Source organism: Lepisma saccharinum, chromosome 15 (assembly GCF_977018435.1).
Source record: "Lepisma saccharinum chromosome 15, izLepSacc3.1, whole genome shotgun sequence".
NCBI classification, from domain to species: Eukaryota; Metazoa; Arthropoda; class Insecta; order Zygentoma; family Lepismatidae; genus Lepisma; species Lepisma saccharinum.
Window position 1 is genome coordinate 8,536,914 of NC_139243.1, and position 14,348 is coordinate 8,551,261.

General features: G+C 37.8%; 1 protein-coding gene across 3 annotated transcripts in view; it reads left to right on the top strand.

Moving 5' to 3' along the window:
- The window catches only part of LOC145999563 (winged helix repair factor 1-like), a 38,833-nt gene extending 26,219 nt beyond the window's left edge, over positions 1-12,614 (top strand). For all 3 annotated transcript variants that reach the window (XM_083136575.1, XM_083136573.1, XM_083136574.1), the window contains exons 4-6: positions 3,419-3,575; positions 5,610-5,698; positions 12,383-12,614. In XM_083136575.1, coding sequence (XP_082992701.1) covers positions 3,419-3,575; positions 5,610-5,698; positions 12,383-12,425 — 289 coding nt within the window. In that variant the 3' untranslated portion in view covers positions 12,426-12,614. The remainder of the gene's footprint in view (positions 1-3,418; positions 3,576-5,609; positions 5,699-12,382) is intronic.
- The last annotated feature ends 1,734 nt before the right edge of the window (positions 12,615-14,348 follow it).

Genomic DNA, 14,348 nt, shown 5'->3' on the forward strand with positions numbered 1-14,348 from the left:
CAAATTGCACGTGTTTTGGAAGGTGAAGTAGAGGAAGAGGAAGCTTTGGAAAACTTCAGCGTTAGTGGCATTTCGTGCTTCAAATATGCAAGAAATGTTTCTTGTGACGTGGAGCGATCTTTGTCACAATATAAGATGCTTTTTAGAGATAATCGTCACAGATTTACAATGGACAATTTGGAAAAAAACTACTTTGATCCACTGCAACTTTTCTAAAAAATAGCTCACTAAGAGGTAAGCATTTAGAAACTGATTTCAGGTGTTAAAAATGCATGTAATATTTTGTTTTTGTTACCAAATGTTTTTTTTTATTTTTGTCACATATTTTCCTGTTTTTATCATATATTTTCAACATTTATGACACAAGAAAATAAATATTTCTGAGTTTTTTAGCACATAAAGTTCCGTTCCCTAGTTATGGCTATTTGAACAAGTGTTCAAAATTAGCCATCAGAAGTTGCAAAATGAGATTATAAATTGTTGTTCAGCATCTAACTAAATCTGTCTAATGTGACGAAGGGAGCACATGTTCTCCCAAAATTTTGCATGAAGAGTGGGTTTAAATCAGGGGTGTTCAGCCAATGGCACGTGGGCCAGGGCTCGCAGAGCCCTTTGCCGTGGCCTGCCCCATTTGAAAAATTAAGTACTTAACATAAAAACCGGATTGCAGAATATGTAGTATAAGTAAAGACAATCAATACTTAACAAAAAATAAATGAAGAAATTGTACAATGTCAATGGAAAACTTGACAATGCTTTTCCTTTAACAGCCTGTCGTTGGCACTAATATTGGTAGTCGCTATGCGCAGAGTATTCTCGAGATGTTGGTCCGTGATCTGACTTCTTGTCTTGGACTACACATGCTTCATTCTAGAGAATTGTTCACATAAGTATGTTCTTCCTAACAAAGTGCATATTTTCAAAGCATGTTGGTGAATTTAAGCAAGGGCACATTGAAACATTTTTCTTTGAAACAAGAGTATTTTTGAAGTTCAAGAAACTCCATCTGCACTGAACCTGGTATGCTGGCGGCATTGACACTGAGTGGTTTCACAAATAAATCTAAAGAAGACTGCTAGTTACGAAAATCACTAAATCTCTCTTCGAACTCACTTTGCAACACTGCTAGTTTTGTAGCGTATTCATCAATAGGCGAAGAGTAGAACTCAGAGACATGCTGAAAATGAGTTAAATCTTTTTCTGTGAGTTGTTCCTCGCAAAGTTTGAGGCTCTTTCCGTAGCAGCGCTACAAAATATTCCTTCCTTCCCACTATAGCAGGGTCACCATCAGTTACCACACCCTGGAGGTTGGTTAAGCTGAGATTGAAACACTGGTTTTAAGAGAATTAGTGCCTTTTGTTAGGTACCAGCGCTAGCAGTTCTTCTGTCACATACAATTGTTGGTCAGTGCCAAGGACAAAGATAGACAGTTGTACTGTATCTTTCACATCTGTGTTCAGATCTAAAGCAAGTGAATATGATATAAATTCAGACGTCGGTTTTTTAATGTTCCTTCAATGTCAAGTTCTTCGACACGTCATGCAACAGTTACCTCCTCCAAACTCAGTTTTTTGAGCACTCCTTTATTATTTGGTTGATTGATTGACTTGGTATTTTAAGTCCACTTTATGCACAGTAAGGCTAACTGGGACTGGACCTACAGTTTACAGTGAAATCCAAATCAATATGTGCCTCCACCGGGTATCAAAACTAAACCCCTTGATTACAAGGCAACGACGCTACCACTGCACCATCAGGGAGGCCCCTAATTATTTGGGCACAATTTCTTTTAAGATTAGACACACTTTCACGAACTCACCCTCGCTGGTAGATGGCACCATCTTACAATTCTCAATACCGTAGTGTAGCTTCGTGGCCTGCAAGCGTAATTGAAATTGTTAATGTGGCCCGCACTGTCTGACGAGTTGAAGACCCCTGGTTTAAATGCTTGTACCAACCATAAACTTTGAGATGAATAATGTTATTTCTTTGTTGTGTGGTATTAAGAATTGTAGAAATGTACTAATATGTTTCTCATATGCACTATTCGTGATTAAAATTACCACCGGTGTGCTAGTGTCGCTTCCAATATGGCTGTTGCATGTAGGATACATCCCTTGTTTACGTTCAGTTAGTAGTAGGTAGTAGAAACGTGAGGCCATAGCTGTTGCAGAAGTTAATGCTGAAGTTAACGTGATATTTTTAAATATTGTGAATATAATGTGAAGGTGAAGTTGTGCTGAGAGCGAAAAATTTAATTATGATTGGCAAGAAGAGCACAGACGAAACTAATATTTACACACTTGTCTTTCAAAGTGGTGCTGTATCATCTGCACTTCATGCTGAAACTGGGACTCTTGGAGATGATTTGAAAATAAAGCAAATTGACCTGTACTGGAAAAGGTGGGCCAGGAGGAAAATGCAAATATATTGTTGCAGTTCTTCCTCCAAAGAGGCAGGCTGGTTTAATGATAATAATAATAATAATAATCTCAATGTTATGACTAGGCTATCTACACTGAAAAAGGACATCATACTGAATGAAACAGCAATATTAACGTGTCTATTTTCTTTTTCTGTTTACATTTAAGATATTAATTCATTCTCAAACTATTTTCATCTTCGCACTTAATCCAAACTTCATACATAATACATCGTTTAACTGAATGCGTTGGGCAAGACTCTTCATGATTTTTCGAAATAAACAATATTTATAAAGTAGAATTGAAAACTTTTCTTGCATGGTAATATATAATCATCTTTCAAAAAATCAAGTTAGACTCATGCATTCTTCATAATTTTCTTGCTACATTTCAGTATCATTCCCCATGCCAGTCTTCTGTCAATCTATTCTGTTTTCCATGATTTTTATTTACAAATTTATTTTTGTCGATTCCACAGGTTGGAAACACATGAAACGATTTACAGCCAAAAACTAAACAGTAGATGTTACTCTTTCACGCCTTCCCCATGCCTTTGAACGACTTTTCAACACAGCATACTAGCCTACATACAATAGTTCCCACAAATCTCACCAGATGGCATATCAGATAATTTGAATTGCGAATATTTGTGCCATCAGACTTTTTTTTTGCCATTGACTCACAGTACAACAATTACAATGTTTTGTGTTTGAAAGATAGCATAAATATTGAAGTCTAATTTCAATTTTTAGTTAGAAGATAAGAAATAACAAGGGCTATTAAAAGAGTCACAATTTGCTAATGAAATTTGTGTTTTGTGCATCATATTGGCACAGGATTAATAAAATTTGGATAGTGTCCACTTGAACCACTAGTATAGCATTATTTTGATGCAGCCATATGAAATGAAGTTATTGTTTCTAACAAAATTTAAGACACTTCATGATTGTAATACTATTCTCAATTTTTCTATTGATATTATTTTTCCCTTCCAGAGAAATTGTGAATGCTGGATTACTGACGCGCCGTACACCAACAAGTTACTGCTTTTCATTTCCCAATATTGGTGAATTCACGAGATCATTTGTAAAAGGCCACAAATCTCTCCTAAGGTCCATAAAACAATCAAAATTCAGTGAAGTTCTTCAGCAAGTAAGTGTAGTTTATTTTGTTTGCATGCTATCAAACTGGATACTTATTTTCTGTGTATGTGTGAAACATATCATTAGATCTGTAAAACGCAGATAGATGTTTCTTGTTAATTAGAAATAAAGTACTACTAATCTGTATATTCAAGTCACTTCAAATATTAAGTGTACAGAATTTATTTAATTTATTTAATGTTCATTTAGATCCATGTAGAAATACTGTGCAATATTTAAGGTAATTATTAAACAGTGAGCATATGGATGTCCTGAATGGGCAGATGTAATTTCTTCGTAATAGTAGATGTTATCTGTAAATTTTGTTGCTTCTCCAAGGTCATGTCGAACCTTTAAAAATTCATGTGAAGTATTCTCACTCAGTTGGGATTAGAATATCTTGTAAGTATAAAAGTAGAACATAATACATTATGGACATGTTTTTTTTAAGAAATCACTCACCCTGAAAATTTAACAAAGGTCTCCTGTGTGGTGGTCAGGCACAACCAACTGAACCATTACTCTCATTTTTTTCAACCCTTTTCCTGTGTTTCGCAATCACTATCAAAATTCCTTGTTTCTTACAGTAAAAATGTTATACTTAACGGGCAATCAGTGGCGAGGCGTGACACTTTTACGTCAAATGTCAGGTTTGATCTTTCAACCAAGAAGGGAGGGAGTGAGGTTACAAGAATTCTGCGGGATAAAAAAACAGCCTTTCCAAATTTAGAAGCTCACTATAATACCGTAGACAATTTTGTTGAATTTAAAATTGAAATACAGCAATTTTGGCAATGATGAAAAATGCCCAACTGCATCACAGGGTGCCAATAATAATAATAATAAAAACCTTCTCGAACTTCGTTCAGGCACATTGATATGCCTGGCTTCGCATGCTTTGATTGCCGAGATCAGCCACACCATGTGAAACACTACTGGACATACTAAATTCGCTAAACTCTGCACATGGGTTGCCAAGGTTGCCAGAATGGTCACGTGTAACAGCATTGTACTCAACAGGAGGCCTGAGCTATCATTTCGATGCGCTAAACTTTACAACTCCCTTGCCTATTCCTAGCTGTTTTATGCTGCCATTTGACTAATTTTGCACAAATATGGGATTTTTTTTATACTCTAAACTATTTAAAATGTAATCTTTTTGTATTACTTTTTTTGTTATCGCCGCATCTCCCAATTACTGGATGCCATGCCTCAGCTGGCAATTCTAGAATATATATATTTTTCCCACCTTTGATCTTAGTATCACAGATTTTGGTGCAAATCTTAGAAAGAACGTGTTAAAGTTATTACATAAGATGACTGTATTCCAATTTTAAAAATGTCATTACTTCTGAAGCTATTAACAGATTATAGGAATTGGTTTTGATTTTGATTTGATTTAGTTTATTTTACTTCGCGTTTTGTGCCTCTTGGCTAATTTGGGAAGATGGGGATGAGTGATGAAATTGATGAATGGACATTCACAAACAACCAAGCCCGACCGGGATTCGAACCCGGGACCCTTGGATATAGGAATTGGCATTGCAGAAATAGACAGATGTGTAATGCAGTGATATTAAAGAAGGATTTTTCATACACTTTTATGTACACTATGGGATTCTGTGTATAGCTAGGTGTAGGCTAGGTATGGCCAAATCTGGACTTTTTACTATCCGGAATCTGGATTCAACTCCCTCGACTTAAATTGCTCTACGACATTGATGACTCACAATGAGTGCTTTTAGTGGATCTGCTGACAATGATTGATTTAAATTACAAGTAAAGCATCACGTGCAGTGACAACTAGAAAGGTCTGGTTATTTGTGGGTTTGAATTTGTGTTGCAACCAAAACTTAGCATTCTGAACAGGTCATGACAAATTCTACCTGAAAAGTGAAGAAAAAAATTATAAACCCTTCCTTCCAATTCTGGATTTAAAGCAAGGTTTTGAGGCATTTTTGCCTACTGTGCAGAGGCACATACAATATATGTATTTGCTTGGTTTGAATTAATTAAGAATGTAAGATGCATATTTCCATTGCAGGATCTGGAGCAGAGAAAAATGGAAAAAAGTGTAAAATTGGGAATAAAATATCACATTCATGACCTAATAGGAGCGGACTTGGTCACTTGGTGAGTTTTTGATGTTTGGTTGCTTAACATTTCTCTCTACATTTTTCTCGACATAAAATAGTCGGGCAAAAGAACTTCTAAAAATGTAGTTCGTGAAAGTTTTTTCAGCGATCGATTTTGCCACTCGTCTGGTGGCTTCGTTCACGCCTAACGAGTGGCGAAATCGATCGCTGAAAAATGAATAGTAAGTGTATCAGAGTTAATTACTAGACTACAATGTTTACATCCATTGGCAACTAATTCATATTATTTAGGGATCAAAGCTGACACAGATACCAAATGTGATTCAGTAGCAAATAATCAGGTGCCAAAACTAGTTTATACAAAAAAACCTTATTTCTGTGCTTTTTAGGACCACACCATAATGTTATACTTATAAAATGAGTCTACGTAGCAGAACATATTGATCCATTTTTCTATTTTGGAAGGTAACATTACTGTATCATTTGTAAAATACTCTGGATTAGGAACAAAAAAACAGAAAACAACCGGTTTTCTTTACCAGGCTAACTAATTAAAGAAATTGTGTAAGTTGTAGTAAAGCTAACTGACATTCGTCATGTGACGAAATTTATGAAATTTACAGGGGAGAGAGGAAATGATGTATTCCTAGCAATATGTCTGACTTTAAAAAGAGAGACTACGTTCCTTACGTTACTGCTAAGGAATAGAAGCGGAGATACTTTGATCTGACTCCAAATATAGCTTTTCAGAGGAGATATGTTAAACAAACTCAAAACTGCTTTTTTGGAGTTACGTTCCTCTGGTTCTCGTACAACGAATTGATGGTAAATTCCAGGTTCAAGCCTTGGTTTTTACATAAGCTATTTCAGTCCAGTTATAATCTAATGCATAAGCAATATTCCATGTTCAGTTGTTGCTTTGACTGTTACTACAATGCATGATGAACAATGCTTATTGTAGAACTGTTGTCAAGGAACGTGAGAGCTTCTAACAAATCCATATTCAAAATCAGACATCAATTTTCATAACATTATTTGTCTGTCTGTGAACAAAGGTAATATACAACTCAAATGTTTTGGTATGTAGACTAGAAAATTAACTCTTACCACATTGTTACAATTTTGAATTAGAAGTATTAAATGACAGGACTTGTATACATGTATGTGGAGGAAATTTATTTCTTGTATTATAATGGTCCAGAAATTTAAACAAAATGAACTGGCTTGGCTTTGTTAATTTTATGAAACCCTATTCTACACCCTCGAATTTTGATTATTTTTTTTTCATTATGAAGATTATGTGATCCTATTTGTGAATTTAAAAAAAATGGAGCGCGGAAAGAAGTATTTAAGACTGTACAGCCATTTAAAGTTGAGATTTTGTCGTTTGAAATTGTCGAGTCCAAATTTCCCACCGGTTCCGGGCTCCGCCCCTGGGGTAATTGACTTAACGCCCCCTACTGCTATTGCAGCCCCGCCTTTATCTGTAGAGTCCCTTTTAAAGGCATGTTAGAAATTGGCCGAAGTCACCTGCCCCCAACACTATTTCTCACTGTTTTCCGCATTGACACATGAAGATACAAGAAATGAAGGCTAAAATTAAACCTAAGAAGGTAACTTACCTCTTTTTACCATGGCCAGGTATTGAATTGTGGGTCGAAGTTCAATTTGTAATTCCAAAAATGAAGTAACTCCTACGTTGAAAGTCCTTGTTGTTCTTTTCCACAGAATACCAACCTCCACTCCCTTCCCATCATAAAAATTAGAAGTCGCAAATTATCCCATCCCACAAGTCATTTAGAAAAAACAACCCTCCCCTTTACGGCATGCAGTTGCAAAAAAAAAATATTATTTCCAATTTCTGAAGTCGCACAAATGAAATCCAATGTCTGAAATGACCAATCCGCCAATATATCACACAAATATCATATCGCAATCGCAAATGTTCCTATTGCACAAGTCAATCATAAGAAGAAAATCAGACGTGCGCCTGTGACATCCATCGATCAGTGGCGTATGCTCTGGGTCACCTAGGTAATCGGAGATGACCCGGCTATAATTTTTTAAAAAGTTGTTTTTTATTTCTTGACAATATTCTTCCGAACCAATCTTTGTCACATATTTCTTTGCTTCCAGCGCGCAAATGTTTTCAACCGTTTGCCGCGGAATGTCTGTGAGGCTTTTTCTCCAGCTGGTGGAATCTGGTGACGTCAGGGTGAGATTCCACCGGCTCCCTTTAAATCCCTTGACGGGAGGGGAAGGAAACACTGCTTCTCAGGCGCGGTTATTCCGTGGCAAGGGTAAGCTCCTTCTGGAGAGAGTCCATCGGTTGCACTCTCCACCCCAGAGCCTTTGCCATTCCCTCGGCTGGCAGTGGCACCCTCTTCTGCCATTCTTCCCCGATGGCCTTTGTATCGTAGGAGCTGTGTTGTTTACGACAGGGAAATTTCTCGGGGAAAAAACAGACTTCTGGGTTCACAAATTGCGTACTGAAAAAGAAAGTAGAGAAAATACATCTGAAAATGCGCGAGAAACAGGGAAATCTGAACAACATTTGCGAACCAATTTTATGTTAATTCTCATTTTACATTTGCTTCTGTCTTACTGATCTCTGCTATTTCAACAGATATTGTAAAAGAAAAAAAAACTTTAATATTGAAAATGAAGGTAATTAAATAAATTAAAATTTGAACTAGAAATTCAAGAAATTACACCGACCTCCGCTGCGGAGTGTTAGCACAGCTCCCTACGACGCCAGAGCTACAGGGTTCGAATACCGGCCTGGGTGTTCTTGGTAAATGTCCCTTCATCAATGTCATATCATCACTCGTAGTGATTAGCCAAAAGTGGCAGAAAAGCGACGTCAAATAACAATTTAATCAATCGATTAATGAAATAATTAAACTATATGCTTACTTTTTTTCATTTTTGTATTTTAAGATGCGTGATTACTTTCTTTGTAGCCTTCAAAACCAGTACTTCTTTCACAGAAATGAATAATTTTTAAAAGGGAAAGCTATCAGAAATAAATTATATATATATACGTACACATAAATTAGTTAATTTAAGTTGTTTTTCCCCTGCTTTAGATTAATAATGATCATAAAGATAAAAGATGTATGAATAAAATATATAAACAAAAAAAGCAATGATTCCAACTTATAGAACCTTGCGCATCGCAGGGAATTTAAAGCTGGGAAAGGGAATTTTTCAGCATCCATAGGGAATTTAATTCTGAGTCAAGGAGTAACGAACCACAATAGAAGATTGGCGCAGGGAATTGAATGCGTGTTGTAGGTGGCTTTGTGCTGTTGTTCCTATTAGCGATTCGAAAATGTAATATTTGTTTAGCTGTTAGTGGTTTAGTATTCGTGCTAGTGCTGTGTTTACTGAAGTTAAAAGCAATGGATATAATACAATATTTGCGTGTGAAAATATTTGGAACGGGATCTTTTCCGGAGAAATTGGAAATAGTTAATGTAGGTAGGCCAGTAACATCTCTTGTACACAGGTCTTGAACTTAAACTTCCATGTATAGAAACAAAAATTGAGAATGCACGAGTAACTGGACACTGGGGTAACTTGAATTTTAGACTTCAATTAATATTGAGGGTTTTTATTTCACTACCGCATTCCTTTCATATTCTTTGTTACAGGTTTTTTCTTATAGATTTATTATATTTTCTTGTTTTATTATTTGAAATTCTAAACGTAGATTAACTGCAAGTGCAATCACAACAATTATTCGACAGTGGTCGCAACAATAAGGTAACATTTTTATCACATATATTCATAAATCCTTGTATGGATATTGAGGTAAATTTGCAGGGAGACTTCGGGAGTGGGTGGATGAATCAAGTGTCGGAGATTACCCACTAGTTAAAACCAGGATACGCCACTGCCATCGATCATCCGAAATCTTCAGACTTGCGCCTGTGACATGAATGCATCATTCGCCATCATAAAGTTCTGAAAAATCTTTTTGACGTTACGCAAGGAATTTTAAAAACCGTAAGTTTCGTAGCACGTAGATCTAAAAAATTACTTTCCGCGCTATTTAGAAACATCGTTTATTATGAAGAACTAATTTTTGTATCGAGAATATTTGAAATGTGCGAAAAATCGAGGGTGTAGTAAAGGGTACCGGAGCCGCAACCAGTAACAGAAAAGACACTGTACATTTTTTTTTATTTAAGTTATAAAATAAGCTATAGACATGATGTGCGTATTACTTTATAATGGGTCATGGGTTCAATACCCAGTGCACATGATTTGTTCATTGGTTTGGATCCTATTTTAAACTGTAGGCCCAGTCTTAATGTGCCTATCTGAGCATAAAGTGCAATTTAAACTTTCACTTTGTCATATTCTGCCCAAATTTTATATTATACAGGGTTAGCCTAAATGATTCATCGGGTTGCAAAGCACTGTTGATTTACAAGTATACTACGTACAAAAATGGGTGATACATGAAAAGATAGATACGTTCACCAAGTTGAAGAAGCCTGCCTCGTGGCTCGCATGCACGCTAGATAGCAGGCCTGTGACGGCACTCTACAAGATTTCAGCAATGCATGTGAAGTGTTCGTCAGTTACAAGCGTTCAGCGTGCATTCGTACGCAAATACGGAAAAGCTGCACCTGGTCACCAGAGCATTTTGTGGTGGATTCGCCAGTTTCGTGATACTGGTTGTCTGTGTAAAGGGAAAAGCACGGGGCGACCGCGTGTGTCTGAGGAAATCATGGAGCGCGTGAGACAGAGCTTTGTGCGCAGCCCAGAAAAATCAACCGTTCGTGCAAGCCGTGAACTGGGCATTCTGCAGAGAGTGGAATGTTTTGCGGCTGTGGCGGCGTTTATATTTCAAACCCTACCATGTGCAACTGTTACAACGACTGGCTCCAGATGATTGTGGCCGCCGATTCGAGTTTTGCACCCGAATGCAGCAAGCTATGGAAGATGATGATGACTTTGCGGGAAGATTGATATTCAGCGACGAGTCGACTTTCCATCCGTCAGGACAGGTGAATCATCACAATGTGAGAGTGTGGGGTACTGAATTGCCTCATGTCTGTGTGGAGTTGGAAAGTAATTCGCCAAAAGTGAATGTCTTCTGTGCCATCCACGACAAAGGACTATGGCCCCTATTTCTTCATCGAGCAGACGGTGACAGGTTCCATGTACCTGGATATGTTGCAGTTGTGGTTGTTGCCACAACTGACTGCTGACTCCTTGACTTTCATCTTTCAACAGGATGGGGCTCCCCCTCACTGGAGCACAATTGCCCGCGCCTTTCTCAACAGAAAACTGCCACATCGCTGGATAGGGCATGCTGGTTTGGGTGATGTTCCTCTGTTGCCATGACCACCAGGTCACCAGATCTCACGCCATGTGATTTCTTCCTGTGGGGTTATGTTAAAGACAAAGTTTATGTACCCCCAATGCCAACAACTCTGCAAGAACTGCAGGAACGCATCACTGCTGCTGTGACAGACATTGACGGAAACATGCTAGTGAACGTATGGAGGGAACTGGATTACCGTTTGGATGTGTGCCGGGTGACCCAGGGTGCACACATTGAACATTTGTAGAATGTACCAGAAACTTGGTGAGTGTATCAATTTTTTCATGTATCACCTGTTTTTGTACGTCGTATACTTGTAAATACACAGTGCTTTGCAACCCGATGAATCATTTAGGCTCTAACACTGTACTTTGACTTAGAATGTCATAATGAAAATTAACAGTTGTAACACCTTGTTTTAATAACCAGTTTAACAAAGTGCTGCAGTTGAGATTCTGAAAGCATCCAATGTACCAGAATTACAGAACATAAAATAATAATTGATTATGTTAACTCATAAATCGTTATAGAAACAATCTTGGTGTTAATTAAGGGAATAAAATGTAAAAGAAAGACACCTTCTGAGGTCTGAATTATCCTGAGAGTTATGCAATTCTCGGAACATTGATTAATTCTGCTGTTAATATTGGAGAAGCAAAATTGGACTCCTTTACACAGAAATAAACTCAATGCTATGATAACTACATAAATGTGCTATTAGAAGTGAAATGTTAATTCTGTGGAATAAGTGTAGTTTTTAAATCAAATTTAGGATTATATTCACAATTTTAAAACCAATATGTCTTTTTATATACCACTTTTCATCCATTTTTTCATCGCTATAACCCCGATATTTTATTTTATTTACCACTTTTGAACCCGAAATTGACTCAGTTTTTGTACCGAAATTTTGCTTTTTTATTTACCTAAAATATGTGCCTCTAATAATGAGCTTCGGACCTGCTTTATTCACTATTAACACTGTTGAGTTAGTTTGCATTTCTGCCATAAGATGCCACTCTTCAGGAGCTCTAGTGTATTTAACGTGGCATAGGAGATACTGTGCCACCTTTGTTTATCTTGCACTTGGAGCAAAAGTTACGTCCCACGCTTGGCTAATCGTGGCGATGAGAATGAGTGGTGATATCATTTAATTGATGAAGGGACACTCGCAAAGAACACCCCCACACATTCTTGGCCAAGTACCCATTGATTTGAGGCTGGGTGATCCCAAGGGATATACTAATATTTGCTCGAGTAAGTAAAATAAATTCAGCTTTCTAGAAATCTTTGGGACTACGTGCAAGTTTTTGCACAAGTGTATCCATAATTGACTTGACATTTAGTGACAAGAATTACTTATTTTTATTTCTTCCACAGTATTGAAACAACTTCTGGAAAACTCCTGAGACTGGAAAAGTAAATTGAGACTGTGCTGCAGCGTGTGAATAGAAATGACACTTACGTTGGAGTTACTGTAAGCTGCTGGACTTCTTCATAACTTAAAGGGCCTGTCCTTCATTTTTGGAGTGATTGTGCAAGGAGCCAACTTCCTGTAACTGTTTCTCAACCTATTTTATAATTTTTACCAAGTGGAAAAACACATAAAAATGAGGCGATCTGCTGGAAGTCACCAAGCTGATTATTCTCCGCTGGGAGCGAGAGCTGATGTGCTTGAGGAGGAGAATGAAAGAATGACGGACGATTTGAAAGGCAAAATCTCCACCTTGAAGTCTCTCTCCATAGACATTGGTGCCGAGGTGAAATATCAGGACAAGTTGCTGAGGGAAATGGACGATGACTTTGACAATACGAGAGGCATCCTGGGGAAAACCATAAACAAAGTTCTGAGTTTATCAAAAGGAGGCCACAATTATTATTTGTTATATTTATTCCTGTTTTGCATGCTGGTATTTTTTATTTTATGGGTAGTTATACGATAGGGGTGAAATATCACTCATTACAGTTTTTGTGTAAACAACTGAAGTTTATGCATTATTTGATTAACCAATATTGTTCGTTTAAAGATTCAAAACACTTTGGTTGTGGAACATTATGTATTTAAATGCTTAAACTATTTTTTTTTTAGAAAGAAAATAAAGCATATTTATGTAAAGTGTTGATTGTTACTAAGAAAATGAATCATGAACATCATATTCTTATTACATGAAGATTTGGCTCACACAGGAGATTACTGCTAAGAATTTTTAGTTAAAAATGCAGGCTAGACCAGGACTTGAACCTGGGTCTCTGCTGGCCTGACTTCTGATTTTTTGCTGTCGTAGTTTTACCTGCGTGGAATCATCTCTCAATGGCACAGTATGCCAGAGTCCTGGTCGAACCTGCATTTTTATGCTGAAAATTCTAAGTACAGTTAACTCTCGATTCTACAACCCTGGGTATAACGACCCTCTCGAAGTAACGACCCTTTGAAGGAAATCGGCCGAAAAATGCGTTGTTTTTTCCTCCACTCATTCCCTTTACGAGCGCTCTACCGCTCACAATTAGGTCTGAACTAAAAATAGACACCACCACACCATGCTCGAGTGATATCCAATAGCACTTGACCTCTGCCCTCCCCTCCCTCAAGTGCACAAATGTTACCCCTCACCTGACTGCCGCTACCCAACGTGCCAGGCTTGTTTTGTCACGCTTGCTCTTGGATACGCAAGAAGAGAAGATCAAATGTGCTTGGATCTTATTTTAAATCGATTTGACTTGTTTCCTTGTCCTAAGAGCTGCTGAAAACATGCGGGGAAGGGTGGGAGCAGCCCGAAATGACTGCTGGACTTGCAGTCTTTGCCAATGTGTATGGCAGGTCAAGCTCTTTCATCGATAAATACACCACCTTGAGAGATAAGATCGCAGGAATGTTCGAAAATACAGATGTGTGGCACCTGGAAGTCTGGCCCATCTGTCCAGCTCTGACCTAGAGTTCAGCAGGTTCCCGTGAGTGAGCAACTCTCGGCCTTGTAGCCGACAACCGCTTTCATTCAAAACGTGTTCTTTGTTCCCTGCAACACTTCATAAAAAAGCGAAACTGTTAGAGATAATCAAAACCACATAGGTGAACTAAAGATCGTCAACCCGCTTAATGCGTTGTCATCCAGGTTTCCACAAAAGTTTACTTCGCTCTTATGTGCATCATAACTCCCGTTTCCCACTTCATACGTTTTCCTAATTGTGTCGATGTAATATCTGCCAAAAAAGTGTTCCGTTGGCTGACTGACTTCTCCCTCTTTTCCTGTCAGCAAATGTGGGAGGGGGGGGGGAACGATGCAGATTGTTTCAGCCACGATTTTCTTGCTGATGCGGGCTGATTACAGGCGAGGGTGGAAAAGGACCC